Source organism: Geotrypetes seraphini, chromosome 1 (assembly GCF_902459505.1).
Source record: "Geotrypetes seraphini chromosome 1, aGeoSer1.1, whole genome shotgun sequence".
Lineage (NCBI taxonomy): Eukaryota > Metazoa > Chordata > Amphibia > Gymnophiona > Dermophiidae > Geotrypetes > Geotrypetes seraphini.
In genome coordinates, this window is record NC_047084.1 from 155601349 (window position 1) to 155619028 (window position 17680).

Here is a 17680-nt window from a genome sequence, read left to right on the forward strand (position 1 = left end):
AGGCCAGGACAGGGCAGGCAGGCCTAGTGGCAGGCAGGCACGGCCCCCACACCCCGGCAGAGCCCCCCACCCTCAGGCAAGCAGGATCCCCCACCCCGAGGCAGGCAGGCAGGCAGACCTCCGTACCTCCCCCCACCCCTGTACCTTTTTTAAAAATCCTGACATCCAGTGCTGTACGGCAGGAGTTTCAGCGATCCTGCCCTTCCCTCCGCTGACTTCTGAGCTGAACTCCAAGCGTCAGAGCGGAGTATGAGGCAGGCACAAGCTTATCGCATTCCTGTTTGGTCCCGCTCCACTTCATGAATGGCTGCAGTCAGTTCTCGACTCGCGAGTACTGACTGCAGCAATTCATGGAGCAGAGCAGGACCAGACACGAACGTGATAAGCTCGCACCTGCCCTGTGTTTTGCTCTGATGCTCGGAGTTCAGCTCGGGAGTCAGCAGAGGGAAGGGCAGAATAACTGAAAGCTCCAGCCATACAGCACTGGACAACAGGATTTTAAAAAAAGATAAGGGGTTATTCGCTCCATAAGACGCACCCTTATTTCCACCCACTTTTGGGGAAGAAAAAGTGCGTCTTAGAGAGCGAAAAATATGGTAGTTTCTATTTTTTCTTCCTGCAGTTGATGGGTTAAGTCTTTTATTGTGCTTTGGTTTTTAAAATTTTTTTGTTGTTTCCTTTTATTGTTAAAAAAAAAATTCAGTATTGAAATGAAAAAAGTAGGCTCTGGTTTTCAAATGGATACAAAAGGAATGGTGTCCAAATTGTGGTCTTGACCTGTGGGTTCTAAGACAAGTCACAGCCTTATGTGGGATAAAGGGATCTCAGTGCAGTGGTCCCAGGCTTTGATTTTGTCAGGGCTGCGCTACTGCAGTGTGGTCTGTGGTGGATTATCACATAAATGGTTGTGGTGCTTTGTAGAGTGTGCAAAATATAATGGCACAGTTTATAGGAAGATGTTAAGGGGGGGGAGAGATCATGTATCACCTGTGCTGAAATCCTTTTTGTTGGCTGCTGGTTGAGTTAAGGATGAAGTATAAGCTGATTATATGTCTTTTAAAACCATTGAATGATTTGGGGCTATACTACCTTCAGGTCTGGATTCCAAAACTAGAGCCCAGAAATGTGTCTCTGAAGTGCTTCTGTCCTCCTATGTTTTTTTCCCCAGTTTCTGGGGAATATTAATGTCATTTAATTTTCTCTGCCTTGCAGGAGGAGAAAAAGAAGTTTGACAAAGAGACCGAGAAGAACTACAGCTTACTAGATAAGCATTTGAGCTTATCAGCGAAAAAGAAGGAGCCACATCTTCATGAGGTAACGCTCGAAAGTGCTGTATAAAGTTCCATCGTATTCATTACAGTGCAGTTCTTCCTAGAAGACACATCCCTTGCATCCAGGGCTGATCTTAGGGAGATGCATGACCAGGTTGTGGATCTGCTGGAGTAAGTACCTCCCCTCTGGAGGTTCAAGAGCAAGATGGATTGGTCCTAGAGAACGACACAGTGACAAAATTCATCACCATTCCCGTCCCCGCAGATAACTGCGGGAAATAATCCCATGTCATTTTCTAGTGTCTATTTCATTCTCTGTCCTTTTACACCTTCAAAGCAAAGCTTGCAGGTCACTGGTTGTGGCCATTCATACTCCGATTCTTCCCTGTTTCCTTAAAGAATGATATGAAGATGGTTTCCCGCGGTTATCCGCGGGGACGGGAATAGTGATGAATTTTGTCACCGTGTCATTCTCTAATTGGTCCTTCTCCATCTCTACCTGCTGAGGGCTCCCCTGTCTTGTGGTCTGCTACAACTCTAGGCCTGCCAGAGCACATACTGCAAATCAGAAGGGACGTCAGGAAGTTAAGCAGTAGGTGGGACTATATTTATGTTTATTTTTCATTTGATATCCCGCTTAATGCAAAAGGTCATAAACATAGAAACATGATGGCAGATAAAGGCCAAACGGCCCATCCGCAGTAGCCATTATCTCTTCCTCTCTCCAAGAGATCCCACGTGCTTATCCCAAGCTTTCTGGAATTCAGACACAGTCTCTGTCTCTACCACCTCTACCGGAAGACTTTTCCATGCATCTACCACCCTTTCTGTAAAAACATATTTCCTTAGATTACTTCTTAGCCTATCACCTCTTAACTTCATCCTATGCCCTCTCATTCTAGAGCTTCCTTTCAAATGAAAGAGACTTAAACTCAGTGAGTCAGACCAATGGTCCATGAAGCCCAGTAGCCCATCCTCACGGTGGCCAAGCCAGGTCACCAATACCTGGCCAAAACCCAAAGAATAGCAATATTCCATGCTACCAAACCAGGGCAAGCAGTGGCTTCCCCCATGTTTTTCACAATAACAGACTATGGACTTTTCTTCCAGGAAATTGTCCAAACCTTTCTTAAAACCAGGTACGCTAGGTTTGCGAGGGATGGGTGTCTGTGTTTTGGTCAAATTGGGGTTGGTTTTATAAGAACACAGCTCTCTGATGTTTGCAATGACATTATTCTTCTCTTATTCTTTGGAAGGGGGGAAAAGGGGGTGGGGGGATGATAGGTCTGGGGTGGGGAGGGGGGAGAAAAGGAAAATGCTGTAATTATTGTTCTGTATTATATGGTGAATAGTTATGCTGCTATTATTTTTCTTTTGTTCAACAATAAAAAAAGGATTTAAACTAAAACCAACTATGCTATCCGCTCTTACCACAACCTCTGTCCCTTGCTTAACTATTCTCTGAGTGAAAAAATACTTCCTCCTATTAGTTTTAAAAGTATTTCCCTGTAACTTCAAGTGTCCCCTAGTCTTTGTAATTTTTGATGGAGTGAAAAATCGATCCACTTGTACCCGTTCTACTCCACTCAGGATTTTGTAGACTTCAATCATATTTCCTGTCAGCCGCTTCATTTCCAAGCTGAAGAGCCTAACCTTTTTAGTCTTTCCTCATATGAAAGAAGTACAAAGAGGCTTACAGAAATAAAATCAAATTGAAAGGAACGCCAATAATAAAAGAAAAGATAATACAATCAAACAAGAAGCAGTCATACAATCAAAATAAAACTATATAAAAATAAATAATTAAAACAATTAATGATAAACATACTAATGCCTTGAATTTCATTCAGATTACCCTGAAATATTAAAAGTTTTCTAAAAAAATTAATACCCCCTTTTATCAAACTGCGCTAGCAGTTTTTAGCGCAGAGAGCCGCACTGAATGGCCCGCGCTGCTCCCAGGAACTCTATGAGCATCAGGAACAGCGTGGGCCATTCAACGCGGCTCACCGTGCTACAAACTGCTAGCACAGTTTGATAGAAGAGACCCTAAGTCTTTAAAAGTGATTTAAACTTTAAAAATTTTGCTCAGCCCGAATCAAATATGAAAGATTTTTATTTCTCCGCTGTTTTGGAATGAAGTATGTTGAGGAGCACGTAGTGGTCCATACCAGGAAGGTCGTTGTCTTCGACTGAGTGTACAGCTTCTGGAGGGTTGAGCATGGAGTGATTAGGGAGGAAAAAGGATGATTATATTGTAAACCCTTTGATCTCATTTGTAGCCTAAGCGGTATATTAAGAGTTTCAATAAACACGTTGACCATTGTTTTCTTTTCTTTTCTTTTTGTATTCTTGGTCTCTCTTGTTGACTCCTCAATAAACATATTTAAAAAAAAAAGACCTACTTAGCCAGCCAAATCAGCTCTAGTGATCAATGGGATGACTATTGTCACTGCTAGAACACCCTCAAATACGATCTGGCTACAACATCTGTCATTGATTGCTAGGGTTGATTAGGCTGATTTTGCTGATGCTGTGTTTCTCATTTTAAGCTAATCTTTAGATTTATATATCGAATCGTCTTCCAAAATGGAAGCTTGATTCGGTTTACATAAAGATACTTTAACATATTTAGATCAGATCTAGTTAGCAATTATAAGAAAAAAATAATTTAACAGAATCCACAACCCTAGTAAGATCTATTAAAATGATGTGGTTTTAGAAATTTCCTTAAGCTTGAGAGAGAAGGAAGAATTCTAATATTTACTGGAAGATCATTCCAAATAGACGTAAAAGGATTCAGAGAAGTTTCGTAAAGATTTTATTCCTTTGAGTGATGGAAAGGATAGTTTATACACCTGAAAATGTCTTGACTTCATGGACCATAATGAGTTCAAAGAAATTGAGACCAAAGTCATAAGAATTCCACACAAAATTTGAGTTCTTAAAGGATTTCTAAAGGTGATTATTCAGATGAGGTGAGCTGGAAGTCATTAGAACTGGCCTCTTTTCCCCCCTGTCGCAGTTAGAGTGGAAATTGGGGGGTCCCCACTGGCTCTAGCCTGTTATTTCTATTTTTATTCTTTTGAGGGAGGTGGAAGATGGAGAAGAGAAGCAGAGTTGAGCAGTTTTGACCTCCCTCGTCCACCTGAAAATAGTACATCAGTAACACCGCCAGAGTAATCTACTGTTATGGGTGGTGAATATCATTTGTCAAAATTGTGTATACAACTGCATTTAAAATGAGCATGCACATCCGGAAAGGGGATCCGAGTTATGTATGAGAGGAATCAATGCTATGTACACTATGCTCCTCTGAGTCCTTTTTGAGATGTGCCTGCTTAGTTTAATGTGCATTCCCACATGGCAGGTGATTACAGGGTCAAAATTTCATTCCTGCCATCTGTTCATATCTTCCCTTTCCTCCCCCCCCCCCCCCAATAGTGGTCACTGCCTGCTCTCAGATTTCCTCTGCATCTCCTTATTGATGGCCACTTGCTTTGCTACTGGTGTTTTGTCAGTGCTTGTTATTTTGGCGGTAAAACGTTTTCTATGTGTGAAGCACTGTAAAATATGGCTGTGCATTTCCTCTAATGCCAAAAGGCAAGATCACGTTACTGCATTATTCTTAAATCTACATTGGCTACTTCTCAAGTAAAGGATTCAGTTTAAAATAGTAACCCTGACGTTTAAAAGTTCTTTGTGATGGTATTCCCAATTACTTAACAGAGAACAAGGAAACTAACCCCACGGAAAACCAACAGAAATTGCCAAAGGGGGGATGGAACAGTACACATCATCTGAAGATAAAACCAATGAATAAATGTTTATTAAGAACCAATAAAACAGTCTCTGTTATATATGGAAGTAAACTATGTTGTAGACCCAACATAGTCTGTGTTTTTGGCACTGATGTCTGCTTCAGGGGTGCACAAACACTATAAAAAAATAGACATTTATAAATAGTGATAAAATATAAGTACAGTAAAACCTTGGATTGCAAATATCTTGGTTTGCAAGTTTTTTGCAAGACAAGCAAAACATTTTATTAAATTTTAACTTGGTATACAAGCAATGTCTTGCAATACAAGTACATACAGTATACACACATCACAGCTGAGCAGATGGTTCTTCTCTCTCTGATGCTGCAAGAGTGTAGTGACTGTTCTAAACGAGCAAAGTTTTGCAATATAAGTACATATAGTATACATGCGTCACATCATCACAACTGAGCCAATGGTTCTTCTCTCTCTGACGCTGCAAGAGTGTAGTGACTGTTCTAAACGAGCAAAGTCTTGCAGTACAAGTACGTATAATATTTTGTATTAAAGTTTTGGGTTGTGGAACGAATCGTCTGAGTTTCCATTATTTCCTATGGGGAAATTTGCTTTGATATACGAGTGCTTTGGATTACATGCATGCTTCTAGAACGAATTATGCTCGCAAACCAAGGTTTTACTGTATATGAAAAGAGAGATATATCCAAAAAACAAAGACATATTGAATGTCGCCAATAAAACATGGTGTCAGGCAAGTATGCATCTTGTCACCTTACCTGTTCAAAATTTACATTGAAGCAATCTTCAGAAAAGCAAATTTGGAAGAAGAGAACATTGGTTTCCAAATTGGTGGCCGAAATATAAACAATCTGCGCTATGCAGATGATACAATGCTCATCGCCAGCAGCAAAGAAGACATGCTGTATCTACTGAGAAGTCAAAGCCGAAAGTTATAACATGGAATTAGAACTGAATATGAACAAGGCGAAGATAATGAACATGGAAAATGATGAGGATGTTGAGCTTGAAGGTGATAGAATAGAAGTTGTAAAGGATTTCAATCTCCTGGGCTCATTCGTAAACAAAGACGCAACTAATAGGGAAGAAATACTCTGCAGAATAGCACTTGGTCACTCTTCAATGAAGGTTCTTGACAAAGTATTCAAAGGCAAGGAAAACTGGGTTTGTTCACCCTCGAAAAGAGAAGACTGCAAGGGGATATGATAGAGACTTTTAAAATACTAAAAGGATTCGACAAAATAGAGCAAGAAACATCGGTATTCACATTGTCAAATGTGACTTGGACAAGAGGTCATGGACTGAAACTGAGGGGCATCAGGCCCAGGACAAATGTCAGGAAGTTCTGTTTCACACAGCGAGTGGTGAACGCTTGGAATGCTCTCCCAGAGGAGGTTGTGACGGAGACCACCATTCGGGGATTCAAGGGCAAGTTGGATGCACACCTTCTTGCAAATCACATTGAGGGATACAAGTAAACAAGGTCTTCATCAAGGAACACCTACGTAGCCTCCGCGTGTGCGGGTCGCCGGTCTAGATGGACCTAAGGTCTGATCTGGTGAAGGCATTTCTTATAACACTCCAAACGAAGATCAGACTTGACCATGCACTCATTTTTTCAGTGGTCAATTATGGATGTGAAATCTGAACACTACAGAAACAAGACAGAAAGAAGATTGACTCATTTGAGCTTTGGTGTTTGAGAAGCATTTTATGCATGCCGTGGACTGCCAGAAGAACTAACAAATCAATTCTGGAAGAGATCAAACCGGCTATGTCACTAAAGCCCAAATGATGAAGTTACAACTATCTTATTTTGGTCATACTGTCAGAAGAGAAAGATCATTGGAGAAGGACATCATGTTTGGTAATATCAAAGGAACCAGACAAAGAGGGCGATCTGCAATCAGATGTCTGGACACGTTGAAAACAGCCATGGGGATGATGCTGGAGGACCTTGCCAAACAGCACAAAACCAATTTCTTTTTAGATCTGTAATTCATCAAGTCGCTAGGACTTGAGCTTGAGTCAGTGGCACTTAAGAAGAAGAAAGTTTTGTGTATTTCTGGATTTGTCCAGAGATGGCGTTGCTAAGATTTCCTTGTCAATGCTTTGTACAGTTTGAATGTGAAAATTATTTGTTCTTGAACCTGAAATGGTTTATATGTGTTAAAGACGAATTAAGAGTTAGAGTTTAATCCCTGACTGTATGAATTGGATTGAGATTCTCATTTGGTTTTTCTTTCTTAATTTTCCTTGTTTTCTTTTCTTTTCCTTTGCTTTTAGCTCCTGATTTTGTAAAACCATCTCTGGGAAAAGGTGACTAAATTCATCAGAAACCAAACATGAGGCTTTATGAATTTCTGTTAGCGCAATTTGTAATACAACAGTCTAAACCAATGGTTCTTAAACCTGTCCTAGGGGACCCCCAGCCAGTCAGAATTTCAAGTCCCTAATGAATATGCATGAGAGAAATTTGCATGCCTACTTCCTGCTTTATAGGCAAATTTCTCTCATGCACATTAATTAGGAATATCTTGAAAACCCGACTAACTGGAGATCCCCTAGGATAGGTTTAAGAAATAAGTTATGGATTTCAAACACGTAACTTTTTCAGACAGCTTATGGGTCCATGGCATGAGAAATTGGCCTTTCTCAACATTTTGAATCTGAGAGTAGTCACCTTTCTCAGAGAGGGTCAAATTTTTCTAATATTTCTTTTGGATAATGTAGGTTGCAGTAATAATGTTTTTATGATGCAAATATTAAAATTCAGTAACTATAAAGTAAAAAAAAATAAAAAATCTTGTGGTAGAAGCCACACATTGAGCCATCGACATGGGGCTCTTGAGTGGTTTAATGCATTGGCCCCAGAGAGAAATAGGTAAGCACAGATAAAATTACACTTTAGATAGAGTTGTAAAGACAGTGGAAAGAATATTTCAGTTTCTGTAAAGAGAAACGGAGAAAAAAGTGGTATTGCAAACTACACAGAGAGAACTTTCTGGAAGGGAAGTTTATTCTTATGAAAAGTGACTTAAGCCAGTTCCTGAGAAGTCCAGCTCTTTTAGGAGGCAACGGTTTCTACCCGGTACATACTGAGCACTTGGCAAATGTGAGTAGTTCCTGACTTTTGTTGGGGAGGAGAGAACTTGTCCCATTTTTTTCATCTCATTTTGAGATTGTCGTAATTAAAAATCGGAGGCATTTGTTCTTTCAGTAGATAACCAAAGGACTGATAAATGAACTTGGGTGTTTTGAAGTATTCTCCTCTGTGAGTGTGTTTTATAGGATCATCTAAGGTTATTCAACTGGGAGCTCAGATGTGGGAAGAAGGAAACCTCTTTGGCTGAGGGATGATGATGATGTGTAAGAATTCTAAGGAAGCACACTGAGGATTCCGTAATCTTTATGGAAATTCTGTGGTTTCATTTTGCAGTGAATTTTATCTACGCCTGCTGAGACTTGCATCACCACTTTTGCTTCCTCGTTCTGCAGTTCACCGACCTGGCTTTTTCTGTGTGAAAACTACATCTATGCAGGATGGAAAAATAGCTGAGGCTTTTTCAGCTGGACACTTAAAAATAACCAACATGCTTGGCCTCGTCATGTTCTCTCAAGAGATCCATTGCAAAATTTATTTTGAAGCTCTTCGTTTCAAGTCTGTAAAAAAATGTATGAGAAAGAAAGACAAAGAAGTTTTGGAGACCTTTTGGGGGCAGGGGTTATCTGGCAGGAAATGCCTCGGCTTGTTCATGTTTTCTTTTTCCCTTTAATTCTTTTGTTTTAGCATTAAAAATAAAGCTGCCAAAATATGAAGCTTTAAAATGCCTAAAAACTAACATTTGAAAGTTAAATTATAAAAAGTAACACCATAAAACATGTATTTAAGTTTGTTTTCTATAGGATGCAATGTCATAGCTGTTGACAGATTTCCAAGGCCTGGTGGTATATTGAAGGACTACTTTCTATTTAAATTGTTATATATATATAAATCAATATAGTCCCATGCATATACCTTCTTCTGTTAGCATTGACTTATATATAACAGCAATGTACTATATACTTGGAATATATGCTCAGAGACCACATTGAAGGAACCTCCCCCCAAAATACGTCTTGCCACCCAATCATCGCATATATGAATTCTTGTCTGAAAATTAAAAAATGCTCCACATTCAAAAAATGTATAAAGAACATAATTTATCTTCAAGGAATTCCAGGGTCCTGACATCTAAATGACTGGCTGAGCAGAATTATCTCGCACTCCTCCTCCTACCTAAACTTCAGGAAATTATTAAAAGCTAGCCTATTCAACCGAATTATAACCTAAGCCTTCTCTCCCTACCCCTGCTCCCCAAGTTCTCTTTGCCTTACCCTCTTCGCCCTGCCCACCTTACATTTGTCCCCTCATATTCTACCTGTTCCCCGCACATGCATATTTATTGTATCTGTAATCGCTGATTGTAACTATTCGCTGATTGCCCAGCCCTTCTCTGTTGTAAACCGTATTCGCAGATTCTTTGTTGTATCTGTATTCACTGATTGTAACTATTCGCTGAACAGCTCTTCTTTGTTGTAAACCGCCTCGAACTACTATGGCTTTGGCGGTATATAAGAAATAAAATAATAATAATAATGGGCAATGTTTTGTCTACTGCTTCAGGGAACCCAATGGCTTTTCCAAACACTTTTCAAACCATGGGTCTCTACAAGTCATAAAAACAAATCATAGCATTGGCCATTGGTTTGACATCTTATACGTCATCATGCAATTAGTCGTAACGACGGCGTTCATTTAATGATCTGATACTGCGGCATCTTTTGGCGGTTGCGGTTTGAGTAGTGAAGTGGAACGGAAACTCCTCAATATGGCCTGAAGATTTGATAACACTGTGATCCTGGTGTCCTACCCAATGTAAATATCTAGGTGTTATCCTGGATTCCACTTTGTCTTTTAAACCACAGATCAAAACAGTGTTGTCCTTTTTAAAACTTCGGCTTCTTCGAAAGTTGAGATATTTTTTTATCCACTGAAGACTTTCAAACAAGTTATAAGTGCAATATTAGTTCCAACACTTGACTATTGCTCTGTGCTTGAAGGTTTACTGAAGTACAGTTGGTGCAAAATGCCGCTGCGCGAGATAGTGGGGATTCAAAATTTGATCATATCACACCAATTTTAATGAGGTTTCATTGGTTGCCTATCTCTGCTCCAGTTGAGTTTAAGGTTCTCTGTTTGATTTACAAGGTGTGGCATACAAAGAAGCCAGTAGCGCTAAACTCTTCAATTTATACCAGCCAAAATGGGAATTGCACTCTGATGAGAAGCTTTGTCTGGAAGTACCGTCTTTGAAACAGGTGAAATTGTCTTGATTTCATCATTCGATGATTGCGGTGCAAGGCATTCTATTATGGGAACGCATTGCCATTTGAAGTAAAGCGTGCCCTTTCTTTGCTGAATTATAGGAAATTTATTAAAACAGTGCTATTTGAGAGATGTTTCTCATGTAAGTGGGATGAATCGTTTTATTGATGCTTAAATTACTAAATTTGATATTTTAAAGTCTTTTTGTTTGTCCAATGTTCGATTGTTGATTACATGTTTTAAATTATGAGTGTTTTGCTGTAACTCACTCAGAATTGTAGGATATAAGCAAGTAAGAAATTTTTTAAATAAATTGATGTTTTTTCACCGTATTACAATGAAATGCAGAGTGATGCGCTTGGGGAGTAGAAATCCGAGGGAACTGTAGAAGAGATTGGAAGACCTGAATGTAGGACAGGGGAGATACTTGAAAGGGATTAATATAGAAACAAATCTTTTCCAGAGGAAAGAAAATGGTAAAACTAGAGGGCATAAATCGCGGTTGCAGGAGCAATGTTAGGAAATTATTTTCAAAAAAAGCATGAGATGAACACACAGGATCTCTTAACTAGAAAATGAATGGTATAAAGCAAACTAAGGCCGATGCTGGGCAATCCTGCACGGTCTGTGTCCCATATATGGTGATTTGGTTTAGGATGAGTTGGTGAGGGCTTTGATAGAAGCTCTAGTAACAGGATGGTTAGAATAGGCTGGAGTGGGCTTCAATGGCAACTCCAGCAGTGGGAACCTAAAGACAGCACCGGGCGGACTTCTATGGTCTATTGGCCAGAAATATTAAAGGAAAGACAATTTAACCATGAATGTATAATGGGTGTGACTATTGGGCAGTCTGGATGGGACCGTTCTGCTGTCATTTACTGTGTTGCTATGGTGCCCAAAATTAGGTGAGACCTGCTTGCTATGGCGGTATCCTATAAAGGTTGGTTGCTCTTTCTAGACTAGGAGATCAGTGCAGATCTTTTTGCCACCTAGCTTTCAGTGCTATATATAGATTTCTCCCTTAAATAAACACTCTTTATATGATTAAGGAAAACGATGAAGCATAGTGGAAAACAAAATCCCCCCTCCCCTACATCTCAACTGCCTCTCAAATAAATTCAATATGGCGGCTATTTAAGTAGCTCTCAGCAGTTCATTTCAGTCATGTGGCCAGTGTGAGGCTGGGTCATAGAAGGATGTTAAAGGAGTGATTTTGGGGCCAGATATTCCCTCATTAGACACTGGGAGGAAAAAGGCTGACTGGGTTTAAGGCTAGGACGGGGGTAGGCAATTCCGGTCCTCAAGAGCCGGAGCCAGGTCAGGTTTTCAGGATATCCACAATGAATATGTATGAGATGGATTTGCATGCACCGCCTCCTTGAGATGCAAATCTATCTCGTGCATATTTATTATAGATATTCTGAAAACCTGACCTGGCTCCGGCTCTCGAGGACTGGAATTGCCTACCACTGGGCTAGGAGATTTCCTTTTATTGTAAGGAGGGCACAGGACCAGAGATTCCTTCCAAGATTTTTTACAGTTAGAAACATAGAAAAAAGCAGCAGAAAAGGGCTATAGCCCACCAAGTCTGCCCATTCCACGTATCCCCTCCCCTGAATTTACTCCCTTAAAGATCCCACGTGAGTATCCCATTTTCTCTTAAAATCCGTCACGCTGCTGGCCTTTATCACCTGGAGTGGGAGTCTGTTCCAATGATCCACTACTCTTTCGGTGAAGAAGTACTTCCTGGAGTCGCCATGAAACTTCCCTCCCCTGATTTTCAGCGGATGCCCTCTGGTGGTCGAGGGTCCCATGAGCCAGAAGATATCATCTTCTGACTCGATGCGTCCCGTGATGTACTTATATGTTTCAATCATATCTCCCCGTTCTCTTCTTTCCTCAAGTGAGTACAGCCGCAATTTTTTAAATCTTTCTTCATACGTGAGATCCTTGAGCCCCAAGACCATCTTGGTGGCCGTTCGCTGAACCGACTCGATCCTCAGAACGTCCTTTTGGTAGTGTGGTCTCCAAAACTGAACACAGTACTCCAAGTGAGGCCTCACCATGGTTCTGTACAACGGCATCATAACTTCAGGTCTCCTGCTGACGAAACCTCTGCGGATACACCCCATCATTTGTCTTGCCCTGGAGGAAGCCTTCTCCACTTGATTGGCAACCTTCATGTCCTCCCTAATGATCACCCCTAGGTCGTGTTCCGCCGTGGTCCTAACCAAGGTCTCACCATTTAGTACATAAGTTCTACGCGGGTTTCTCTTACCCAAGTGCATTATCTTGCATTTTTTAGCATTGAAGCCTAGCTGCCAAGTAGTTGACCATTGTTCCAGCAACAGTAGGTCGTGTGTCATATTATCAGGTAATAAGCTTTTGCCTACTATGTTGCAAAGTTTGGCGTCGTCGGCGAACAGTGATACCCTTCCTCTAAGTCCTTGCGTCATATCTCTTATGAATAAGTTAAACAGAATCGGGCCCAGGACCGAGCCTTGCGGAACTCCACTGATCACGTCAGATGCTTCAGATGGGAAACCGTTCACCACCACCTTCTGAAGTCTACCACTCAGCCAATCCCCAACCCATGTAGTTAGAGTGTCTCCTAATCCTATCGATTTCAGCTTGTTCAGTAATCTTCGATGAAGTCCAAATATACCACGTCCAGTGACTCTCCGGCGTCCAGTTGTCTAGTAACCCAGTCAAAAAAGCTAATCAGTTGAACTAGAAATGATCAATCAACAATTTTGATTGTAGCAGGTTTCTGGGTCTTGCCGTGTCTGTGTAGAACAGTGATTCCCAAACCTGTCCTGGGGGACCCCCAGCCAGTCAGGTTTTCAAGATATCCCTAATGAATATACATGAGAGAGATTTGCATACCTGTCACTTCCATTATATGCAAATCTCTCTCATGCATATTCATTAGGGATATCTTGAAAACCTGACTGGCTGGGGATCCCCCAGGACAGGTTTGGGAACCACTGGTGTAGAAAAACTGACATTTCGGCCATCGGACGCGGCAAGACTTGGAAACCTGCTACAATCATGACGCCAGCCCCGGAAGCCTAAGAGAACAGCCAACAATTTTCTTAGTTCTGCTAAGCAGCCACGCTAGTAAATTTTTATTTTGTCGCTAATGTTGCCTTAAGGTGCCCACACAGAATGTTTCCAGTCTACTAGATAAGTTAATGCTTACAGGGGAGCAAAAACTTGTGACGATGTTAGTCAGACGATGCATTTTGGTAATTTTGCTTGCTGTAGATATTTCAGAGCCTGGTGTGTGAATTATAAGTTTAAGCTTTCCAGCCACTGCAGAAACCTGATGGTTTAGAAAAGTATACATGCTCGGAGCCCAAAAAGCCAAGGAGAGTAAGGTGAGCTTATCATAAGTGGCTATATTTATACAAAAGCTATGTTTTAGAGAAGGGCTGGGCAACCCCGGTCCTTGAGGGCTGCAATCCAGTCAAGTTTTCAAGATTTCTCAAATGAATACACTTCTCCCTCCGTATTCGCGGTTTCGATTACGTCAGCTTGGATAGAGAAATTGCTGATTCCCCCAAAGAATATGCATTAGATCTATAATATCCAGATGCACTGCCTCCCTTGCATGCAAATAGGTGTCATGCAAATTCATTTGAGTGTATTCATCTGTGTTGTGTAGTGCTATCCTCCTCAGATGAGAACATCTATTCTATTTGCGTTAATAAACACCTACCAACGATTGCTAGCAGTTTATGTTTTATTATTAACATTTGGTATATCGCTTAAGTATATTAACCGATCTAAGCGGTTTACAATAAAATACAGGTACTTAGAACTTCCCTACCTGTCCCGAAGGCTCACAATCGAGCTAAAGTACCTGAGTAAACAATTATTAAAATAGAAAAGATATAAGAAAATGCCAAGAATTGTGAGGGAAAGGTACAATTCAAATAATAATTATAAAAAAAAGTAAAAGATAAAAGAAATAAAAAGAATAAATTAAAAATATACAAATAAGTTTAAGAGATTGAGCAAAAATTTTTTTTTTTAAATCTTTATTCATTTTTAAACTTATAATAAGTGTGATAACATATTCATACAAATAACGATAAATATATCACTTAATAATCAACAATGATACATATAATATTCTCTTATCTCCTCCTCCCCACCCTTATCTATCATATAATCAATACTTATACAACATATAACAATAAAAATACCCTCCCTCCCACCCCATAATTGAACTTGTAAATTTAAGGGAAACAAGATTTTTCTAATCATTACAATACTTTGTTAATGGCTCCCAAATATCTTGAAATTTCCTGAAACAACCCTGTTGTATTGCAATAAGTCTCTCCATTTTATAAATATGACATAAGGAGTTCCACCAAAAATTATAATTTAATCTATTCCAATTTTTCCAATTATATGTAATTTGTTGAATGGCAACCCCAGTTATTATTATTTGTAGATATCTGACTTTTTGCTCTCATTGCCATACCAAACAGGGTTATCTAATAAACAGTTAATTTGGTCCCAAATTGATTTCCAAAAATTCATAATGAATGGACAATAGAATAATAAATGATCTAAAGTCCCTGCTTCTAGATGACAGTGCCAACATTCATTAGACTTAGAGCTATCCAATTTTTGTAACCGAACAGGGGTCCATAACGCTCTATGTAACAGAAAAAACCAAGTTTGTCTCATGGATGCCGACACTGTACATCTCATCCTCCAAGACCAAATTCGTGGCCATTGAGACGCATTAATTTGATGCTTAATCTCAATGCTCCAAATGTCTCTCAGACCTGTATTTGGTTTTTTCTTAATAAGTCCAGTTAATAATTTATACCACTGAGCGGCCTGGTGACCCAAGAAGTCTGTCTGAAAATCTGGAGCTAAGTCCAATCATCAATCCGGTCCAATAGAGCTCCACATTTGCAAGGAAGTTCTAGGGCTCCTTTTTATGAAGCCGTGTTAACGGCTTTATCGCACGCACCTTTTTAGCTCACGCTAACCCCCCGCGCTAGCCGGAAAAACTACCGCCTGCTAGCGTGGCCGGCAAATTAGTGCACGCTATTCCACGCGTTAAAGAGTGGTAGATCACTGGAACAAACTTCCGACGCAGGGAATCAAGGCCACAAGCGTGCTCGACTTTAAGAATAAATGGGACATCCACGTGGGATCCCTACGTGGGTCGAGCAGCACTCAGACTTAATGGGGTGGGTCAGTAGAGTGGGCAGACTTGATGGGCTGTAGCCCTTTTCTGCCGTCACCTTTCTATGTTTCTAAACCGCTAACGCTGCTTCGAAAAAGGGAGCCCCTAGTGTTTCCTAACTTGCCGTCCTTCCTGCCTGGGCAGCTGCAGGCCAAACCACGTTAATCTATAATGGGCAGGGTAGGAAACCCGCTACAATCATGATGCCAGCCGCGGAAGCCTAAGAGAGCAGGGTAGGAATTTGGCTGGGAGGGTAAGACACTGGAATCTTGTGCATAGTGTTATTTTTGGTAAGTCTATTTAAAAATGGATTTCAGCCTCCTAAAGTTGCATGCTGCCACATTGTAGTGCTAAAACAAGCACCACAGAGATTAACTGTATGCGAGGAGTTAGAGAAAGGGGCTGAGAACCAGGGAAGACAATGGTGAAACCCCCATTTCTCTCACTAACTCTCCTTATGACTTAGACGAGGCACTATCCCCTAAATTGTGTAATCTTAGCACCTAAATGTAAGTGCCATTTATTCTATAAGCTTAGCCTGCCATTTGCATAGCGTGCAGCTGCAAGGGAGTTGTACATGTGGGCAGGGCATGGATGGACCCCACACTTATGCACACGGAGGGGCATAATAAAAAAAAAAGTCTAAGTCCCTTTTTGGCCTAAGGCCCTAAAAGCTGAAAGTAGAAGCAGGGAAAATGTCCGTTCTTAAAAAAAAACAAAAACGTCCAAAATGAGGTTTTTTTTATGAGAATGGCCTACCTCTACGTTCAGCTGTTTAAACGCCCAGACCACCACTACGCCTACACTTACAACACATTGTCAGTCGAAAAACAGCCTAAGTCCTAAACACCGAAAACAAGACCTTTTAGGTGAAGGAGGGGGCCATTCCTTTACCTAAAATCTAATCTAATCTAATCTAAACCTTAAGTTTATATACCGCATCATCTCCATGAGAATGGAGCTCGACACGGTTTACAAGAACTTAAAATAGTGGGTAGAGAAGAAGAAAAAGGATTACATGAACTTATGTGTAGAAGGGGGGAGAGAAAGGGGGGAAGGATAGAGCTACAATTTGCTGAAAAGCCAGGTTTTCAGTTTTTTGCGGAATAACTGAAGGGAGCTCAGGTTCCGCAGCGGGGTGGTGAGGTTGTTCCAAAGACCTGTGATTTTGAAGAGAAGGGATTTTCCCAGTTTGCCTGAATAGTGGATGCCGCGTGGAGAGGGGAAGGCTAGTTTAAGCCTTTGGGCAGTTCTGGAGGAGTCGGGACTGGAGGAGTTGAAAGAAAGCTAGATTTTGTAACCAGCATCTGTAAAAACAATACCAGTTATAGAATCCACTCCCTCCCGCAACGATTGTGGCAGGAGAGGTGGATCATCTCTCCTGCTGCGATGGCGATCGCCCCACCTCCGAACTGCCACAGCCTACGGCAGGAGAGATTCCCAATCTCTCCTGCCGTGGATCGTGCCAATTCGGGATGGGGGGGCAGCCAAGTAATTGTAAGTAAGGGGGGTGTCGTGGGTGAGGAGGTGGGTCACTGGTTCACGGGGGGGGACGATCGGGGGTTCATAGGGGGTCATGGGGGGTGTGTTGTGGGCAGGAGGGGGTTGGACTCCCTCCTGCCCATATCTTAGGAGGGTGGGGGGTCGCCTAGGCAGAAGGGGTTGGGCTCCCTCCTGCCCGTATCGGTTTTGGGGTGGGGGTGGGAGGGTAGATCACGGCAGGAGAGATTGGCTATCTTCGTAAAAGGAGCCCTTAGTAAAAGGACCCCATAGTTTTTGAGCAAATTGCAAATATTTATAGCATAAGTCATAATGTAACACATTGCGCCGATTTAAGAGTTCATATAAATATTATTTTCTAGAATCGTTTTGCTTTTGAAGTACGTTTAATAACGAGATTAGGAGCATCTCTAATTGAATGATGAATTCCATCTGCCCTGATTTCGTTTCTCCGTTGTATCAATGTCCTGGTGAAACCTTTCCCCATGCTCATCATGAACACTACCAAGATTATCGGGGGGGTGGGGGGGGA

The 17680-nt window shown here is 41.1% G+C and overlaps 1 protein-coding gene across 4 annotated transcripts in view; it reads left to right on the forward strand.

Annotated features, from left to right (window-relative positions):
* ARHGAP10 (Rho GTPase activating protein 10) overlaps nucleotides 1–17680 on the forward strand; it is a 520437-nt gene that overhangs the window by 170165 nt on the left and 332592 nt on the right. For all 4 annotated transcript variants that reach the window (XR_004539086.1, XM_033940409.1, XM_033940432.1 and 1 more), the window contains one exon: nucleotides 1213–1314. Coding sequence is in view for 3 of the 4 variants with exons in the window: in XM_033940409.1 (XP_033796300.1) it covers nucleotides 1213–1314 (102 nt within the window). In the remaining variant the exon portion in view is untranslated. The remainder of the gene's footprint in view (nucleotides 1–1212; nucleotides 1315–17680) is intronic.